The sequence below is a fragment of the Podarcis raffonei genome, chromosome 1, assembly GCF_027172205.1.
Source record: "Podarcis raffonei isolate rPodRaf1 chromosome 1, rPodRaf1.pri, whole genome shotgun sequence".
Taxonomy (NCBI): Eukaryota; Metazoa; Chordata; class Lepidosauria; order Squamata; family Lacertidae; genus Podarcis; species Podarcis raffonei.
In genome coordinates, this window is record NC_070602.1 from 96,804,108 (window position 1) to 96,825,969 (window position 21,862).

The 21,862-nt window shown below is 41.9% G+C and overlaps 1 protein-coding gene across 1 annotated transcript; it reads right to left on the reverse strand.

Moving 5' to 3' along the window:
- Positions 1–84: 84 nt before the first annotated feature.
- MCM6 (minichromosome maintenance complex component 6) lies at positions 85–18,312 on the reverse strand. The gene is made up of 17 exons (XM_053405663.1): positions 18,130–18,312; positions 16,482–16,628; positions 15,825–15,935; positions 14,557–14,806; positions 12,285–12,450; positions 11,460–11,605; positions 10,706–10,856; positions 9,683–9,824; positions 8,457–8,598; positions 8,249–8,356; positions 7,061–7,216; positions 5,460–5,588; positions 4,495–4,656; positions 3,675–3,810; positions 2,048–2,212; positions 1,365–1,504; positions 85–577 (listed from the first exon to the last, which is right to left on the reverse strand). Exons 1-17 carry the CDS (start codon positions 18,243–18,245, stop codon positions 461–463), a joined length of 2,484 nt encoding a protein of 827 aa, XP_053261638.1. The 5' UTR covers positions 18,246–18,312; the 3' UTR covers positions 85–460.
- Positions 18,313–21,862: the final 3,550 nt, after the last annotated feature.

Sequence of the window (21,862 nt, forward strand, 5' to 3'; positions counted from 1 at the left end):
TCCGGTTTGGAGCCACAGCTTTATAGAATCCTATTTAAAGTGGCGTTTGGGCCTATTTCTGTAGAGAAAAAGAAAAAGAAATCATTTTGTATATAAGGAATGCTTTATTTTTCACAAATTAAGATAGGAGTCAAGGGGACCTACAACATAAGATTATGCTACAGAGATGCAGAAAAAAGTATGTAAAAAGGATAAAAGGAGCTGAGGATATGGAAGTTTTGTTCTAAAAAGCTGCCCTGTTAGGTTGCAGGGCCCTTTTTCTGGAAAGGAATGGAGAAGCTTTTCCCTTAATAAGAGAGAATTAAAAACAGAGGATGGGTGAATTATGTGACAAAGCTTTTTTTTGGGTAGCCAACTATGTACAACAGTGATAGACAGATAAGATATAAAATTAGCCAGTTGAGTGCTGGTCTCCAATAGGGAATGGATACGTTGTGACTGTAGAATTGTTTCATAATCCCTAGTCTTCCAACAAGTAGTTAGGATTAACCACAAGGTAAGGGTCTTCTTCATCAATGCTCTGTCCTTCCACGGAATCTTTCAGCCCTGTCTGTGTGAGCTCAATTAGAATGTGGTCCTGAAATACAGAGAGCCTCAGTCAGGTCATGTTCCGAAGAGTCCTAGGTCACACGTTGTAAGACACCCCAGTCACAAGCATACTTACTTCAAAGGAAAATGCCATTGCTTTAAAGCAGGATTTACAGTGGTACCTCAGGTTACATACACTTCAAGTTACATACGCTTCAGGTTACAGACTCCGCTAACCCAGAAATAGTACCTCGGGTTAAAAACTTTGCTTCAGGATGAGAACAGAAATCGCATGGTGGTGGTGCGGCAGCAGTGGCAGGCCCCATTAGCTAAAGTGGTGCTTCAGGTTAAGAACAGACCTCCAGAACGAATTAAGTAAGTAACCAGAGATACCACTGGACTTCCAATTGAGCAATTAATATTATGCCCTCTTCATCTCCATTTCTCACAAAACTTATGTGCGCCAGAATTAAAGGCTACCACCAACAGCTCATCAAGTGCATTCTTCTGCATATCTACTGGGAAGAATGTACTACTGATTCAGTGAACTCACACCCAAGTATGTGCAGTATTGCAACCTTAGATTACAATCATATGCACACCTACCTGGAACTAAGCTCCACTAAACACAACAGGACATGCAATTCTGTATATACTTGCTTGGAAGCAAGACCGATTTAACACAGTGCCATGTGTCACGAGGTAAACAAGCATATAGGATGGGGCACTGAGCTAATCAAAGACCACATTATTTTTATCATCACATCCTTCAAGGAATTTAAAGTAAGATTTTTACTTCAAAAAAACCTTACAATTTCAGGTATAAGTGTACGTACATAGTGTGTAAGACGATGGATCACTTTCTCTATTATCATCTTCTTATTTATCAGTTCTTCTTCAGAATCTATTTCTGATTCAATTTCCTTTAAATACCAGTTGATAAGTTCACTCTTTTTTAAGGAGGCGTCATCATCTTCTGCAGGAAGAAAAGAAAGCAAGGTGATGATGATGATAAACACTCTGAAATCCCAGAATGACCGCCTCAAAAATGTTTCAAAAATGATTCAGGAAGTCAAGACACCATATAAGGAAAACGCTTGCCAGCAGCATAGAAGGGGAGCTGGACTTCGTTTTTTATTTACAGCTAAGACCTTCCAATCCAGGATTTATATTTTTTGGGGTGGGGTAAAGAGCAGAGGGAAATTGAACTTGCTGATCCAAACTGCTGAATTGAGCCCCAAATCAAATCTGGCAGGCTGTCCACAGCCCTACTTCCTCCCCCCACTCTTGCTACAGTTAGCATTAGGGGGAAATCATCTTGTAATGGTAAGTCGGAGGGTGGGAGAAGGAGATGATTTCATGGGGACTGTAGCTGGGGAGGGATGGCTTAAACCACTTAACCCCACACGCTGCAATTCTGAGACCTTCCCAGTGGCTTGCACTTGGATTTCAAAGAACATGCAATGTGATTACTAAGCGTGTACTTAATTCCGCATGCACCAAGACAATGCTTTATTACCTTCTTCTGATTTTCTCAGATGCATTACAATGAGGTTTGAGATTCTGCGATATTCAGGGAAACTAAGCCTTAGGGAAGCCTTTGGTGCCACATCCTTGCTCAGATCATCTGCATGTCCATTGATGCCGTTCACCAAGCCATTAACGACTGCAGTATCTCCATCTCCTGAGCACAGAAAGTTTTTGTACACATTATGCCAAGATGGGGACAGAAGCCACAATAGAAGCACATCACGAATGACTTAATTGCCTGTTCCCCGCCCTCCACCCAGAACAAACATTTTGAAAGTGTAGCAGTTCATATCAAATGATGTTATCTATATTTTCTGGGTGACTGAGATTTTATGGAGTCTTCCAAACAGATACCTTATCATTTTCAGTTCTGTAGCCATAAGGATTTCAGGGCATAGTTCTTATTTTCAAAACAATAAATATGAAAGATATGATGTACTGTTATCTTGATTAGACCAATGCACATTATTGACTGATTTACAGCTCCATAAGACACATATCTGCTCAGAGGTAAGCCCTACTGACTTCAATGGGACTTACTCCTTGGTAACAGATTACATGATTGTGGTTTAAAGCTTATATACTGGGTCCACAGAAAGGTTCTCTTAGTAGTCCGCACTAAGTCCACCACATATAAAATAAAAAAACAAAGAACAAAATGCCTTCTATTTTTATTTTTTAAAACAAAACAGGTTTCAAATAAAAATCCAATTCATTTAAAAGCTTTTTGGTGGACTAAATACTTGTTGAGAAGATGCCAAGCAGGGAATGCCAAGCAAGAGCTCCACCACAAAAAAGCTTCCACTTGAGATCTTAAACCTACTGGCTTAAGGCAAATGCACAGTGTGGTAGCACACGCTGCTAAAATATTCTCTGCTCCACTGTGCCTCCTGTTGCTGCTGCACTGCCAAGAAAACAAGCCAGAGTCTGACTTGTCATGAAGTCTGAACCTGGGCGTTTTTCTCCTTCAAAACAAACCATGAGCAATAAAGCCAGGAAGAAACTTTGATTTTCTACACATTAAACCATAGCTTGTTTTTAACTATGCTTCAAGAGTACTGGAGGTATATATATATGTATGTCTATGTATATGTATGTATATATGTACACATGTATGTGTGTGTGTGTGTCTATATGTATATATATATGTGTGTGTGTATATCTGTGTAGATATATGTTTATATGTATATATATGTGTGTATTGGTGTCTGAATATATGTGTGTATATATATAATATATGTGTGTGTATATGTGTGTGTGTATATATTTATCTCCTTCAGACATGCAGAACCCTAGGCTGTGCAAGGCTTCAAAGGACAAAACTAGAACCTGAACTGGACCCAGAAACAAGCAATGTCCAAGAATTATTTTATTATTAAGAGGTTTATTTTGTGACCTTTATCATAACAGCTTTCAATGAGGCTATCAGGTAAAAACATTTGTCAGGTGTTCCCCAACCTGATGCCTTCTGAATGTTCTGGATCACAGCTTCCAACAGCCCCAGCCGGCATGACCAATGACCAGTGACAATAGGAGCTGTATTATAAAACATTCTAGAGGGCATCACAGGTTGTGGAAGTCTGATATAGTCTATAGTTCATCAGCAAATTACTCACTCTGAACTCCATCCTGGGCCTCAGGCTCATCAATGGTTTGTTCTTCATCTTGGTCTAAATTGATATCTGGAGTTTCAACTCTGATGATGGATTTGTTCAATAACCTGAAGGCTTCCTTCACATGTTTTGGATGGACCTTTACAAATATTTAAGAAGAGTCAAGATGAATAAAGAAATAACTGTCCAAACACACATTATTTATTTATTTAAAAAATTTACATGCCATGAACTCGTATAAAAAAATATCCAAGGTCGTGTACAACAAAATATACGTGTGCAACAATTTACACACAATACAATTGATGGGCTCCAAAACATCTCTTGGCCATAGAAGCAACAAGAGTACTTTCCAACTTGTCCCCCTTCCCTGTGCCAAGGAGGAAGGCTCCACTAACACTGGATTCACAGTCAAAAGCCAGACACCACCAACTTCTATAAATGAAGAAAGCTAAAGATACAGTTCATAAAGTTGTTGTCTTTTACTTAACTCTCTTTCTCTCTCTGCAAGACTGAAGGCTTGTGGGCCACACAAAAACTTGCAGCTGGTCTAAAATTTCAGCTAAAAACGTCTGAGGGATAAGCATTTCCACCCCTATGTAGAAACATAAGCTAGCACTGGACTAGTTACAAACTGAACATGTACCATTCATATAAAAGGTTTTCATTTCAAGCGACAGTAATCCCAAAATGTATGCTTAAAATGATGAGAATGAACCATGGGCATTTTTAGCTATATGTTTAAACAGACTAAAAATGTTAAGAACAGCTGCTTTGGTCAAAGCTCTGTCCTGCTCCATGCTGCCCCATTAAGTTTAGCTACCTCGTCGCAGCAATGCATCCGTGCCATTGCTTCCGACAGCCGAATCATGCTTTCCAGCTGCCGCACTGTGATTCTCCATGACGATTTTGTAATGCCGGAACCATCCCTCTGGCGAAGGCGCTTATATTGTTCAACTATAAAATCCTCCGACTCCTTAGAAATCTATTGGAGAACGAATGAAAGGAAAATGTGGTAAGCTACAGTGAAACTGTGCACCTCTTCCCATTTATAAACTTCATATATTCATTGGGGCGGGAGAGTCAAACTTCTATTACAAACTAGATCAACAGCTGGATATGGATTTGACATTTATTTGCAACGAACAACAAGAAAAAATCAGTCTAAAAAAAATTATTGCGTAATTAAAACGTGCCTGTCTACTTTCATTGACAAAAGCGGCACAAAAATACAATACAAAATTATTTATTTATTGTATTTATATGCTCTCCAAGGGGCTCAAGGTGGCATGCACAATCTGTCCCCCATCTCCTTTTTATCTTCACAGCAACCCTGTGAGTGACTGGCCCAAGGTCACCCTGTGAGCTTCATGACTGAGTGGGGATTCCTACTCTGGTCTCTCTTGTCCAAAACTCCAATCACTGCACCACAATGGCTCACCTGAACACTTCTTGCTGCATCAAACAACAGACACACTAAACTTTAGGCAAACCCAACTGGCTCCAAATCGCTGCCACAGAAGTAGATACCAGTTACACTACATCCTAATTAACCAGGCATGCGCATACGTGAGCCTGAGCATTAGCAACAACTATGTCGAAGTCAAAGTAGTATCAGTTCAGGTTTCTCATGCCATGCTGTGCTCAAACTCTCTGGAATCACAGATCTTGTAGAGTTGGAAGGGACCACAAGAGTCATCTAGTCCAATCCCCATGACCCTGAGATTAAGAGTCTCACGCTCTATTGACTGAGCTATCCCAACCTAATGCTGAAGTCGGTCTCATTACCTTGGGTTTAAACTGCCTGGCAAAGAGAAGATACCTTCGGATGTCATCTAGCGAATACAGGCGATCAATCGATTCATCTATCCTAGAATGAAGATCCACAATGCGTCTTGCAATGGCATAATCTGTAACCTAAGGGGGTAGGTTTTGGTCAGAATACGTGAACTAAAGTTATAACAAATCATTAACAAAACAACAGAATAACAATGAAGCACCCAGCAACGGCCAAAACATTTGAGGATATCTTGATGGTTGTTTACGTAATGCAAGCAGTTCAAATGAAACTGAGCTGTCCAATACATGAATAGATACCAAATTAGTCCAGTCAGTGAGTTCATTTGAGTCTTTAGAGGTGAAAAGAGAACACCAAAACAGGATTTTTTTTTAAAAAACTACCATCTGTTGTAGAAGCAATCTGTTTTATACATTTTTTTAAAGGACTAAATATTCTATTATGCACAAGCTGCCAAATAATTCCATCAGCTTGGCTCCTAAGAGAGTTCATAGAAGGAAAGTTTTCCCTCTTCTGCATCGCAGCCACCAGCGCCCCCATTACCTGCCAGCTACCCTGAGGTGTGTGTTTGTGTGAGAGGAGAGAAGATACAAAAATACATTGGGATGTTTCTCCCTTCCTAAAGCAATCTCCTGCACATCATCCTACATTATTCAATAATGCCCCCCAACACTCTGAGGAGGATTTTTAGTCAGGTGGACACAAGAGAGATGGGGAACTTTCCTTCCACAACTTCCTTGGGGTTGCTGCAGGGGCGTAGGAAGGGGTGTGTGCGGTGGGGATGGCTCGCCCCGAGTGCCATCACTGAGGGGGGAAGGTGACAAAAAGGCATGTCGCCACATGGGGGATTGCCCGCCCTGCCGCCAAAGCGCTCAGGGGATCACCCGCTCCACCGCTGACGCCGCAGCCCCCCCCCCCCGTGCACGGCATGGGTGCCCATGCAGTTAACTCTGTCATTGGGTTAGCAGGGGTTAGCAAACTTTTTCATCAGGGGGCCGGTCCACTGTCCCTCAGACCATGTGGTGGGCCGGACTATATTTTGGAAGAAAAAAATATATGAAAAAATTCCAATGCCCCACAAATAACCCACAGATGCATTTTAAATAAAAGCACACATTCTACTCATGTAAAAACACCAGGCAGGCCCCACAAATAACCGAGATGCATTTTAAATAAAAGGACACATTCTACTCATGTAAAAACATGCTGATTCCCGGACCATCTGCAGGCCAGATTGAGAAGGCGATTGGGCCGCATCCACACCCCCCCCGGGCCTGAGTTTGCCTACCCATGGGTTAATGTCTTGGATCCCAAGATAAAATTGCATCTGCCACATTATTCTAAGATGTTCAGGTTACGCTACTCCCACCCCATATGTGCCACTGTGTAAGCAATGGGCAGACTAAGACAGAAATGTAGCAATGGTTGTGGGGGGAGCAAAGGCACACACATGGCAATGGAAGGGATTAAAATGCACCAATGGGAAGAGTATGAATGGGTAAGAAAAGAGAATTCCTAGACAACTGTATTTATAGCTTGCATATTTCTGAATCTAAAATGCATAATATACAGTATGTAGGTTACACATTACCTCATTGCATTCATCCACAAGAATAAAGAAGAGATCAAATCGAGACATGATGGGGGCTGATAGGTTTATGTTCTGTTTCAGAGACTTTGCTCTATCATAACGTCCACCAACTGGGTTAGCTGCGGCCAAAATAGAGGTCCTGGCATTCAAAGTAGCCTGTTAAAACAAGAACATGTTTGTTTGCTTTTCCTAAGCAGTGTAGAGTTGTTAACAAATTACAAATTACATAAAGCAAAAGTGTTGGGGAAGAAAACACAGCAGTTTCAATGGTGCCTGGGCGTCAGTCTGATCAATCATGTAAAAAACATCCTCTACCCTACCAAAATACATCCAAAGGAAAATGATTTCCAAGAACACTGCGTAAGAACGATAGTAAAGCATTTATTATATTTTCCCTGCAACATTTATAACAAAGGTGAAAATCAGCATATTTCATTGCAGGCTACTTTTTTCATTGTTTATGTGGATGGGGTTTTCAAAGGGAATACATTCTATTGCTGTTTAAGGCCATCAACATGCCCCTAATTATCAGATGCTTAAGCCACTAACTTCATGAAATTATGGACACCTAACTTGATGTATATTGCAGCCCAATTGTTAACTTTCTTGCTTAGAAGCATGTCCTACTGGGTTCAATGGAGCTTGCTCCCCAGAAAAGCCTGCAAAGGATTATAGCCCAATTATCCAGTTTTTCACAGTGGGACAGATTTCTGGAAGAAATGTTTAACAGGAGTGACCAGCATGGAAAGTTGGGTGTTGTGCAGATGTCTTCCAACAGTAGTGCTCCTGCTGCTTTCCTGGATGGGGTGGGGCAGAAAAACCATGAGGTTGGGACTATTGCAGGACTCTCATAGCCACTAACTTCCTACCACCCTCTGGGCCCCTGCACTGGCCCAGGTAAGCAGCAATACTGTTGCTGCTGCTACTGTCACCAGGCTTAATTTTGACGTAGGGTTGTGGAAGAGGAAGATATCCTGGATATGGACTACAGACTGCCACCCTCTTCTAGAAGCGTTCAGTTGTAAGAAAAGTTCCTTAGTTCTTCTAATGGAATGAAACTATTTGACAGAAAATGGGAAAGGTGGAAATAAGATCTGGCCCAAAGGTCACTGGAGAAGCAAAGAAATCTCTCTCCAATACCATCTGAGCAAAGGATACACAAAGTTCAAGCAACACACAGCCACTTACCTTAACTCCTGCTTTAGTAATGGATATAGTCTGTTGCTCCATAGCTTCGTGAATGGCAACTTGATCCCTCATATCCATTTTGTCAAATTCATCAATGCAACAGACTCCCTAAAAGAGAGTGCAGATTCAACAACTGTACTTCTGCACTTGAAAACAAATGGGACCCCTCCTTTCAGAGCTAGTAAATACTATGCATTGGATAACTTACATTATCTGCCAACATTAGAGCTCCAGCTTCAATGACAAATTCATAGGACTCTTCGTCTTTCACAACAGCAGCCGTTAAGCCAGCAGCACTAGAGGCCTTTCCACTGGTGTAGACAGCTCGGGGGCTGAACTCCTCCACGTGCCTGTTGGTTCAAATTGGCAGGCTACTCAGCAATTCGCATCAGAAAGGGCAACACAAACACTACAGTTGACTTTAAAGTTTTGCAGGCTGAAGGGCTCTAAATTACCTAGATGATTATTTGATAGCCATGAGCAAGGGGGGAAAGCAAGCCTATTTAGCAATTACAATGTTTTTGTTCCAAGAAGTAGCAGCACCCTGCTCAGTGTTTAAGATCTCCTGCAGAGGCCCTTCTCCCTGTATTCCTTCCACCAGGAGAATGGAGGGCATCTACCGGGGGTGGGGGACTTTCTCAGCAGTCATAATGGAGGGCACTCTCCCCACAAGGAGGTTGCCTGGCATCAAAACTGTTACCATTTCAGTGCCGGGGTAAGAGCAGTCTTTTTCACCTAGGCGTTTTAATATATTCTGGTCATATTAGCAGAAATTGAGTGATATTTGTAAAGAAAACAATTTGAGGAATACATACAAAGCAGAAAGAAATGATATTATACAATACAAATCTTTGTTAAAAAAGAATGTTTATATTATGAGAATGGGTATAATGAGAAGGATGGGAAGGATTGTGTCGATGAACACCTTTATTGTGTAAATAATGTTGTCTTCTCTTCTTTTGATTTTTTTATTTCATATCTTTGTTTTTTCTTTATTTTTTTTCTTTTCCTTTTTTATTACAGTACTTTATGAATTTTCTATTTACTACCTAATTTTCTTTTTCTTCATATGTAAAGAAATAGCACATGTTTGTATAGATATGTAATTTATATATATATATACACACACACACACACACATCATTTTTTTATTTTTGAAAGTCTCTACAACCCAATTAACAGCATCTTCTTGGTGCATCACAAATTTAAAAGACAACAAAATACAACTACAATCCACAACCAGAATAACTGGTAAAGAGACAGAAAAGACCAACACAGAAATCAGCATAAAGCCACTGTTTTACAGAGGCAGCAATCCTATATCCTCTTACCAGTGACTAAATCTCCTGAACACAACATACATGAACAAGTACTTGTAGCCAGCTACCTAGTGACAATGCAAGTTAACCATACACTAGTTCGCAAGAAACTTACTTAAGAAATTGACTCTTGGCAGTACTCGGATCACCAACAATACAAATGTTGATGTCACCACGAAGTGAAGTGCTTTCTGCTGTTGTCTTAGGAACGCCACCAAACAGCATGAGTAAAACCCCTCGCTTAACTTCATCATTACCTGCATCACAATAACTAACAGTTAGTTTTGGGGACGCTCACATTTAGAGTCAATTCTAAGAACACAATGCAGGAGAAAAGCTTAGGATCTAGTTGTTGTTATGGGCTGGCTTCAGACAGTAATTCAAAATTCAAACAAGTTTCTTCAGGGACTGGTTAAATCTCTGACATGCTACTGTTCTGATTGAGTAGCACCAGCCTGGTGGATACCCACAGGAAAGTCTCAAAATCATAGCTGCTTCATCACCTCTCCCCGATATGGCATTAAAACGCAAACAAGGGACGTGATCGCTAAACATACTTAAATATTACAGTTCAAAATTATTTGTATTGGACAGAGTGATTACCAAGATAACAGAGCAGTCAACAGGAATAAGCTATCTTAAATGGTCTATAAATCAGAGTCCAGGGTTATAATCATCTTTTAGAGCAGAGGTTACTGAATAAGGAAAAGCCAGAGAAGTTATCTGTACAGATTAAAACCCACAATTACAGGATCATGTTCTCGCAGCAAGGTTTGAAGTAAAAGGTAAAACAAAACTAGGGGCTCTTTTTTCCATGGTCCCGTGAAAAAAGAATAAACAGAAAAGCAGCATTATGTATTTGCAAAAACGGCCAGAAAACAGGCAAATAATCTTAAAAAGGACTGCATGTAACTCTCAATTGCTGTATTCCTATCTTACTCTTTGGGTACAACACCACAAATGACACACAGGAAACAAAATTCACTGTTTTGATACCTCCTGTTCAGAAGGGATAACAAAACAAAACAAAGACATGAATACATATTAGACAATAGGAATTTAATTTGAAAGCTTCCAGCTGACTAGAAAATTAGTCAACGATAGCAATCATTACTATGGCTCCACAATTAGATCTTACCATGTATGGTTGGAAAGAGGCTGGTACAAAGGTTGTGATAAAGGTTTTTATCCTGGCTCATTTCAAATACTTTTTCCCACTCCTTTACTGACATCTGGTTTTTAATGCTTTCTGCAGTCTGTTCTTCATCTCGCAGCTCTTTGCCACCAAACTAAAACAAAGAGGGTTGAGGGAAAATATATAAAAATGCAAATATATTGCAGAGACTAGAAAGTAACTTAAGTCTTAAGTCAGGGAAGGGGACGTTGGGCGGGCTCCAGATGCTGTTGAACTCTTAACCCCCACCAGCCCCAACCACCATGGCCCAATGTTCAGGGGTGATGGGGAATGTAATTAAGCAACATCTGGATGGGCACAGGTTTCCTATCACTGCCTTAAGGCAAAGGTGGGAAGTATGTCACAAGAGGACTTCAATTTAAATATCTCCAAAATGAGACCATTTAGGGCTGGATCTAAACATTCAACATGTGGCAGCAGAATGCAATAAAATATTTCAGGTTACAGGTGGGAGAATACTCCCCCAAGCGGATGAGGTTGGAAGGTTCTAGCCCAGAATTTGCTCCGCTGTTCTAGTTCTTGAATAAGAGTATCTAAAAGGGGTCCAATCTACCACTTTACTCTATTGCTTGGCGCAGTGATACACTGAAAGGGGACAGAAGGCGCTCACCTTTCCCGGGGACAAGAGAACCAAATCCCATCATTAATATCTTCAAGAAAAATATTCTGGAAGCTCCTCTTCCTGAGGAAGGCTTACCCTTGGGTTCGTTGGTGCAACGTAGCATGCTAGAAAGACCAATTTATAGGATAACTCTCTGACTCCAAGTGCACGAAGTCCTCTGACACCTTCAGTTTCATAGCCTTCTTTCCCACTCACACGAGAGCCAGTTTCTGCTCGGACACCTATAAGAGCAAGACCTGTTTTAAGTTCTGCTCCAGGAACATGTGGTCATTTTCAGCCTACACATCTGAAAAAGGCAAAGGCACAGCTCTTCACTTTGGAACGTGGGTGGGAATAGCAACGCCTGCACCGAATAAGCTCCCACACCACAGATAAATTAATACGAGCCTGGCCTTTTGCTTGAAGTATACTGAAGCTGCAGAATTTCAGGAAGGCTGTCCTACACATGCCTTTTCTTTTTTTATTATTAATTTATTTTTTTACCAACAACCAAAACACAAACAGTGAAACCCTCCCAGGCAGCTGGTACATTGGGTATACATAATCAGTAACAACATATTCAAATCAACCATATGTACAACTTTATATACGTTAACACTCTTCCATCCACAAGGTTTATTTAACTTTTAACATTTTAATTGCCCCAAATTGTTCAAACCTACCCAAATAATTCAGTATCTTCTCAAACCAATCCTCCTCTTTCTCACTGAGCTTAAACCCTTTCATTCTGTGTATCTTCACAGTTAGATATTCTAAAATTATATTATTCAGTTTTTTCCTCCATTGGTTCACCCCTAGCTCTTCTGCATTTTTCCACCTACTCGCTATAACCATGCCATTTCTGAACAAGGAAAGAGCCCCTCCCACTGCTCTGCTCTGCTCTGCTCAGGGTCAACCAACCTGGGGTAGACAGCTGGGACACATCAGGCACAACAATGAGGGAACCTGTGAAGTCACACTTGTCACCAGCCTGGGCCGATTCCACAGCTTCAGCCCGCAGTATCACCTCAACACTGCGAGGAATGCTTCCCCGGGGTAGCTCAGCTTGTGTCTCCTGAATACGGACCTGATGAGATAGGAAAAGCAAGCTGTCAAGAGGCAGGAAGTTATCTTATCATTACTAGTTTACCTGAAAATGTCACAAAACTGAACCCAAATGTTTCCAGCATGAAGACTACCGGGGGGGGGGGGAGAGATAATAATGCTCCATTCCTAATGAAGTGCCTTACATTTTTAAGAACCCAGAATTTTTGAGATTACCAACATCAAGTTTCTAGGAGCCCTGATACCTGATTAATTTTCAGGCTCTATCTGATAGCTATCATGGAGCATCACCATAAAACAAAACAAACAGCACAGCTATTAAGCAGGTTCCCTTAAATGTCTAGATCACCCTCAGTAGGCAAAGGGCAAATCTTACAGGGAACACTGTCAGATGTGCAAGCTTGTTTCTACCATGCTGACGGCTGTGGGAAAAACTGAGGAGGGGAAAGAATAGAGTGAGGAACCAGTGGGCTTACAGATGTTGTTGGGACTCTGACTCCCATAAGCCTCAGCCAGCATAGTAAATGCTCAGAGGTTATGGGACCAACAGTCCAACAACATGAAGGCGGAGAAGACGAGACACAAATCCACAACCCCTAGGATAGAGACTGGACAAGTGCCAATCAAAGCAACAGAAGACAACCACCAAAGAAGCAATACACCAGCAGCAAAAGATTCTGTCAAATATAGCTCTTAGTCTTCCATCAACGACAAATGTCTAAGCCTGCATTCAAAGGAGATTTTTGTTGATATACCTTTCTTCTTAAGTGGAAAGCACTTTACAAATGTGACAGGTCTGTACAGCAACAAAACGCATGTGGTTCAAAATGGTAAAGTCAAGAATGTTTCTAATATTGTGAAAAAATATCTAGAGAGACTAGGTGGTCCCTATAGGCTACACAATGAGATCACTTCTCAGCGCCATTGCTGATCTCTACAGCAGCTGAGACAGATTCCTAAATTTACAAGGTGCATCTTGCTCTTTGGGTTCTGAAAAACACCTGATAATTAAATACATTTTTCACTACAGAAAATTATTCTTAATAGGTTGAATATATGCACACTTTAGTTTGGATTGTGAGCTTACCTCCTGTGAAAGGAAGGCTGGGCCCCTTCCGTTTGTGCAAGGTGTGCGTGTGTATATGTGCCTGACCTCTCATGCAGACAATTGCAGGGAAAAGTTACTGGGGAAATCTGACTTCATCCCTTCCTTCCAGTGGGAGCATGACATGAGTGAACTCCAGTCACTTCAATTATGAAAACAAGAGAACTTTCAGGTCTGAATAGAGCATTCTGGAAGACGAATGGCAGTAATTTACAAGAGCTGCCCATAAGATATTCTAGAGGGACTGCTGTGTTATCCTGCTGTAACGAAACCAATGCAGCCTTGTGGCACCTTAAAGACAAACTAATTTAATATGGCATAAGCTAGAATGCATTTCGTAAGATGCATCCACTGTATCCTCAGTTGGCAGGTTTTCACTTACACACAAGAAAAACACAAAAATTGCTACATTTTATTCAAGTGCAGGTGGTGACTGTTTTCTGTACATCCGACTGACATGTGACTGCTGATGCACAGGTTGGACCCAGAAAAGGGCAAGACAGGAGTGGAACAGGGCACAGTGGACTTATGCGTGCTCCGCTGATGTGTACAAGGGCCAGGAATGGATCTCCTGTGCAAAATGTTCACCACTTGTAGTAAGAGCAAAACTTTACACTTAAAGAGACACAGGACATAATGCTAAATCACTGTTCAATCCTACATCAACAGGCCTTTACCGTCAGGCACCTGAGTTCCTTCTCCTTCCTGCATGTTAAGACTCCCGTCCTTTCACTATAGTTTAGTTTACTATTTTATCCAAAACCAGCAAACTAAGATTTGTTACCTGCAAACCAAGATGTTTTGATTCTGGATGCCAAGGCAAGCATAAACTTGTTTGTCAATTTAGACTAAACGGCATACAATGGTTTGCCACAAACCCGTGAAAGCAGGGAGGAAATTACAGTTCATGTGGTGCCAAACCATGGTTTATTTAACTTTACAGACCAGTCAAGTATAGAAGACTAACCTGACATCACATCATGTTTTCAAACCCAGCGGAAATTCTGACAATTGCTGAATTACCTTTTGAAAGTCAACGAATCTGGATTTGTTGGTGTCCAGAAGGAACCGTTTCCTATTGGCACAAACTGGGTTTCTGCAGATGTTGGGTTGTGTGTACTTGAACTGCTGCTCAACATCTTTTATCACTGTCTGGCAATCCAGGCACAGGAATGTTCCGCTTACGAGCTCTGGGTGAACCGGGTGGGTGCGGACCACTTGCCCGCTAATACGCATTAGCGATCCAATTCGAGCTGACGTCATTTCACGAATTCTGTTTAAAGAACAAAGTCACATTCAAAAGCTCATCTGTTTTAAAATACATTTCGGAAAATCAGATAGCAAGTGCATGGCCTATTATGGTCCATTGTTGTCCAAAGAGAACCAGAACTGACAAGTACAAACTGTTCTGTAGCTAAGAACAAAGAAGTACCTGTTCTGCTCACAGCAGAACTGAATATGGTGGGATGATTTCCCTGACATTTAAACAGAGGACGTAATCAAACCTTTAGAAGTTTAGGAACCTGAGCTGCTGACTTTAAATCTTGTTCCCCGTAACTTTTAAAAATACCTTGTTGAAATATTGTAAACAGACAAGGCACCATGGTTGACAGTGTCTAACACCACATAAAGGTCCAGCAGAATCAACAAGACACACTCCCCCATTTTATTTTTGGCAAAGGTCACCACCTACAAAGGCTAGCAAAATCATTTCATGATCAGGCTGGAACTGATTTTCTAGGCCCATTTCATTAAGGGAAACCTGGAGCTAAGATGCCACCTTGAGACCCAATGGGTTTCATACTTTAATGGAAAGAAGCATTTGCCACAACACTAACCCACACAGCTAGTTCTTATTGGGCAACTTTTCTTAGTCAGGGCAGGCAAGGGTCTAGAGCACAGGTAGTAGGCCTCATATCTGCAAAATCGCTATCCATGTCTTCATGCAAAACATCATCAGCCTGAAAAAAAAACTTCTCTCCATATTTCTGAAGCATATCCACATGGCAATGTCCTGCACATTTTCTTTTAACTGTATAAAAAAGAAAAATTTGATGGGAGTATGGTTGTGTGCATCAGCATCACTCTTCTTGATAAACCATGTTGGCTATCAGTATATTCTGATAGCTGAAATGATGGTATAATCGGGATGGGTAGCCTATGACTCACAAGTTAATGGAGGCAATTTGAATGCTCCTGAATTGTAAATAACATCCTAGAAAGAAGGAGCTTATTTGGAGTTACCTTACTAAATTGTATGCTTACATCTTTACAGTATGAATGTATCTTACTTGTGTCTGGTAGGTAGGTCCTGGAAAGCAACATAGAAGTCCTTATTGGGGGGAACATTTCCATGGTCTCTAGCAAAGGTTTTTACAGCTCGACACAAGAAAGGATAGACTCTAAAATAGAAAAAAGTTTTAGCGATGCAAATCTATATTTTATTCCCTTTGGATCAAAGTAGCAGCATACATCATGAATTTCTATCCTGTAAAGTATCTTGCAAAGTACAATGGTAAAATACAGTAATATTAAAACAAGTGAAAAATATAAAACTGTGGTCTGACAAATCTGTTTGGCTTTTTGTTCAAGTAACAACTTTGCAAACGTTATTTAGTATAATTAACTATACTTTAAAAATACCACCACCAGAGGGCTGTGAATGACAAGCACCTTTAACTGTGAAAACATATTCCCTTCTTTCTTAATGTTACTTAGAGCAGAAATGGGGCACCTGTGACCATCCGTATGTTTTTGAACTACATCTTCCATCATCCCTAACCAAAGCCCATGCTGGCTATGGGGCATGAGGGGGAGCCCAACATCATCCAGAGGTCCACAGGTTCCCCAGCCTTGACTTAGAACTCCTCTAATAAAACCCAGGATGGGTAAAATAGTTATGATGGAGCCAACTATTCAATAAAACATGTTTACTGGAGCCTTCTTACCTATAGAACTCTTCTTGGATTGTGGTAGCAAGCTGCTGATTAAACTGCTCCAGATCCTCAAAGCTCACAATTAACGTGTTTCTCTCTGGACGAATCAATTCCTCTGCATCTCGCAAGTATTTAACTTCTCCATCACTGTTCTGAAATCTGAAAATAACAATATTTTAAGGGACAGTTTGCAGGAATCGTCTCCTAAATAGTGAGTCTGTGCACATGCTACACTCTGTGCTACGACTATAAAGAGAATGGCTTAAAAGCTAATAATGAGAAACCATCACTTGATGGGAGGGAACCCCTGCTGCTACTGAACACCTAATGAAAAGCTGAGTTATCGCTGCGAGTAAAAATGTTCATTTTGTATAAGCTGCACACAGAATACTGAAGAGCCCTGACATTTCACTAATTATGCCACATGAAAAGGAAGGAAGCATCTAAATATGAGAAAAAAATACACAGACCCCAGTGGTGTGGTCATCAGATTACAAGAAATAAAGATTACAGTTAGGAGGGTTGATGTAATCAGTGAAAAAATGAGAAAAAAATAGCTGCCTTTTATCAAGGAGTCCCACACTGCAGCCCATTATAAGCTTTGTAGTCCTATGCAAGTTTACTCAGATGCAAGAATCATTGAGCTCAATAGGATTTTACTGATTTGTAATAGTGTAGTGGTTAGTGTCTAGTGTTAGACTAGGACCTGAGAAACTAGGGTTCAAATCTCCATTTAACTCATTTAGGTGACCTTAGGCCAGTCATTGACTCTCAGCACACCCAACCCCACTGGGTTGTTGTGAGGATATGGGGCAGGAAGAGAACCATGTGCAACACGTTGAGATCCTAGAATAGAAATGTAGTCGTAAATAATTAAAAGTGTGCATAGGATTGCAGCTATGCAGACTGAGCCTATGTACACTTCCTCAGAAGTAAGCCTCAAAAGTGTTTAAGCTGCAGCAGCAGATTTACATTTGAGCAAAGACAAGGTGGGGCTGTTGAAAAGCTGTTTCACAGCACTTCAAAAGGTTAAGGTTATTCAGGAGGAGGCAACCGCGGATGCTGAATACTGCAAAGGAAAACCGCTACTACTACTCTTGTTTATTAAACTTATTAGTCCCTCCCCCCCAAAAAAACCCTAACTCAAGGCGACTTACAGCAGTAAATAAATAACATGTACAATTAAAACCGGCACAAAACTAAAGCAGAGTAAAATATTTATCCTTCTCTCCATGGGCGTGGCCAGGATTTATGTAGTTAATTTTTATTTTTTTGTTTGTTTGATTTAGGGCGGGCAACTGCGCCCCCCCGTACGCCCCTCCCCCCCAAATAAATAGGGCACACCTGTTGACATTTGGGAATGAGGCGCAATCCCAGCAATCAAACACACCTGTCCAAACAAAACAAAACAAAAACAACAGCGTCCTAGGGCCAGGAGAAGCACGATGTCAGGGGATAAATGCTATACACTCCCCCCCCCCCACGCCAAGGGAAAGCACAAGCGCAAAAGCTACGGGGAAGCGGATGAGCGCCAGGGCTTGCTCCCAGGTGGAGGGTGGCTATCTAGGCCTCCTAGCCCAGCAAAGCGTAGCGCACGACCACCGCCAAGCGCCCAACTCCGCCCCCTCCCCCGTTTCGCCCTGAGGCTCCTACGACTCACGCTTCGAGGAAGTCCTGGAACAGCTTCTGGCACTTCTCGGCCACCTCGTCGCGGATTTGCTTCAGCGGCGCCGCCGCCGCCGCCAGCCCAGCATCCCCCGCAGCGGCTAAATCCATGGCGGACAAGTTCTCTTTCTTTCTTTCTCTCCGGCTCGGACAGAGGGGAGAATTCGCGCCACTAGCGACGCCCTCGTGACAGCGCCCGCCAATCAGAAGCGCTCGGAGGCCGAGGCCACGCCTCACCGGAACGTCCGCCCGGGAAAACTTTTCGCGCCAAACCTGACGGCGCGGGAAACGGGGAGAGCGAGAGGCGGGGGCGTTCTGAATACGTAAGAAGTGGGCGCAAAGTTGTGCGCGCGCGCACAACTTTGCGGGAACAACCTCTGCCACTTCTCTGTGTGACACACACACACATATGTATACATATACATACACACATATGTGTGTATGTATATGTATACATATATGTGTGTGCGTGCGCGCGCGCGCCTGTATGTTTGTTAGAGATGAGCCTCTGCACTTCAAGCCAGACTTTATTTCCACCAATCAGCTGAAAACAAAGTCAGGTTGCGCTTAACCCTCTACTTTAGGAACGCAGTGCGACTGTGGTTAAGATCTCTGACTAGTTTGGTGTGTGTGTGTGTGTGTTTCAGTGCAACACACACACACACACACACACACATATATATATATATATATATACACACACATATATATATATGTGTGTGTGTGTGTATATGTGTATGTTTCTCTGCAAGAAAACAAACATATATATTATATATGTATACACACACATATGTGTGTGTGTGTGTGTGTGTTTTATTGCACTGAGAAGTGGCAGAGGTTGTTCCCGCAGGAAATGTTGGTCGGTATTGGCAGAAGGGGAATCTCCTGGCCACCTGCCATAGAGGCTTTAGCGGAGATTCCTGCATTGTATGGGGTTTGACTAGATGACCCTTGAGGTCCCTTTCCAACCCTTATGAATGCAAGACTCGAATTCTTAAACGTGCCTACTCAGAAGTAAGTGCTGCTTGTTTCCAAGGACGCTTACTCCCAGGCAGTTGTGCGTAGGAGTGCAGAAAAAAGTGCACGCTGGATCGGACCAGTGCCGCATCTGACCCGGCTCACTCTTCTTGCAGAGGCTCAAGCCCTGTGGGAGGCACGAAAGCAGGACGTGAGCGCCACACAGCCACGCTCTTCAAATCTGCAGTGCAGTTATTTTCAGCCACCTGCAGGTTTCCTTTCGTTTTTGTGTCTCGCGTCAGCCTGGAGGTATCTAGCTAATATGAGGCTAAGGCTTTCCTATGGGCTACTTGTTATCAGCCTTTAAAAGTACGAGGCCCTTTGCCCCAGACTACCTCAGTCAAAAAAAGCAGCAAAATTAATTTATTTACATATATTCCCAATATACCCAGCACCCAACAACCCAGTTGCAAAGCATATTAAATATAATTTTATTTCTTCATGAATCTAAATTCATTTATTTCCACAACAAACACATTGATCAACCCAATTAGCCAATTCAAAAAGGTATGAAAGATTTGTAAATGCATTATTTCCTCAGAATACCCAATGGTCAACAACCCTACTAATCAAACTGAAGTAAATACAAATTTATTTCCAAATGGAAACATTTGAAGTAATCCTCAAATGAATTTAAGTAGAAATTAATGTTTTATATTAACGTCACAAATAGGTACATATAGAATTACCGTAGTATCTATCAATTGTATGCTTCAATTTATTTTAGATTTTGTTGTGCTTGATGTGGAAATTGGTTTGGTTGTGTATTTTTAATGTTTATTGTTTATGACTACTTTTGTTACGTTGTAGTTATGTATTTTTTCATGTTACAATGGTACCTCGGGTTAAGTACTTAATTTGTTCCAGAGGTCCGTTTTTAACCTGCAGCACCACTTTAGCTAATGGGGCCTCCTGCTGCTGCCGCGCTGCCAGAGCAAAATTTCTGTTCTCATCCTGAAGCAAAGTTCTTAACCCGAGGTACTATTTCTGGGTTAGCAGAATCTGTAACCTGAAGTATCTGTAACCTGAAGCGTATGTAACCCGAGGTACCACTGTATAAGCTGCCTTGAGCATGGTTTGAACTGTCGAAAGGCGGCTTACAAATAAAACTGTATGCATGTATGTATGTATGAGCTCTGGTCAAGCGAAATCTGAAAGACCATAGCTTCCCAATCTCTTATACGGACCATGCTAAGCTAGATGGGCTAATTGATCTGACTTGAGATAATGGCTTTCTATGATTGAGGGAGAAACAGACCTAAAGGAATTCTGGGAGGAAAAAGATTTGAGAACTGACAACTGTCAGTGTGCTGATTTACAAAGGCTCTGCAGACTCTGTGAATCTACCCTCCTGTCCCATCCCTCGGAAGGTGGTAGACTCTGCTTCTTTGGAAGTTTTTAAGCAGAGGTTGGATCTGTCATGGATACTTTAGTTGAGATTCCTACATTGTAGACGTTGAAGGAGATGACCCTTGGGGTCCCTTCCAACTCCACAATTACAGTGGTACCTTGGGTTAAGAACTTAATTCGTTCTGGAGGTCCGTTCTTAACCTGCGGTACCACTTTAGCTAATGGGTCCTCCCGCTGCCGCCGCATGATTTCTGTTCTCAACCTGCGGCAAACTTCTTAACCCGAGGTACTATTTCTGGGTTAGCGGAGTATGTAACCTGAAGCATCTGTAACTTGAAGTGTCTGTAACCCGAGGTACCACTGTATATGATTCTGTGATCGCACATGACATTCACCATGAGGGTGGAAGTGGAATTGCCCCAAGTGTCATGTTTAGAGTTGATTTCTGCAGAAGTATTTGCATACAGTTACTAGGAATGAGGGACGCGGGTGGCGCTGTGGGTTAAACCACAGAGCCTAGGACTTGCTGATCAGAAGGTCGGTGGTTCGAATCCCTGCGACGAGGTGAGCTCCTGTTGCTCGGTCCCTGCTCCTGCCAACCTAGCAGTTCGAAAGCACGTCAAAGTGCAAGTAGATAAATAGGTACCGCTCCGGCGGGAAGGTAAACGGCGTTTCCGTGTGCTGCTCTGGTTCGCCAGAAGCGGCTTAGTCATGCTGGCCACATGACCCGGAAGCTGTACGCCGGCTCCGTCGGCTACTAAAGCGAGATGAGCGCCGCAACCCCAGAGTCAGTCACGACGACCTAATTGTCAGGGGTCCCTTTACCTTTACTAGGAATGTTAACTAGGACCACTAAGATAAACAATATGTGGCAGCCATCCTTACAGTGGGCTAATCTATTCAGTAAAGGTGGAGTGAAGACCTTGATACAGGGATGTTATTTTTTGCAGTATCCCCCTTAATGGGTGTAATGTGCTCCAATTCATAAGTTGTCTACTGTCAGGGCACCAGGTACCAATGTTTAAGAACTACTGTCATCTGTGTGAGTTACTCAAATGAACATACTAAGCATAGCAATATGGAGCAAAGACATTTCCACACACATGGGATGAAGGCATAAGGGATGATCTGTGAGAAAACAAACAGAAATCTGCAATAAATTCATTTGTCCTAAAACATCATTTTCCAAACCTTTCAGTATGAATCAGTGAGCGACTCTCTTATTTATTAGGATGAAGCATCCAATAAAGCCTATTATCCAGAGATACTACTAGCTCTGCATGGGAAAAGGTAATTGAATTTGATCGATTCCAGTTGGATTAGCTGAACAAACAACTCTTTCTGGAACCAGATTTAACAGC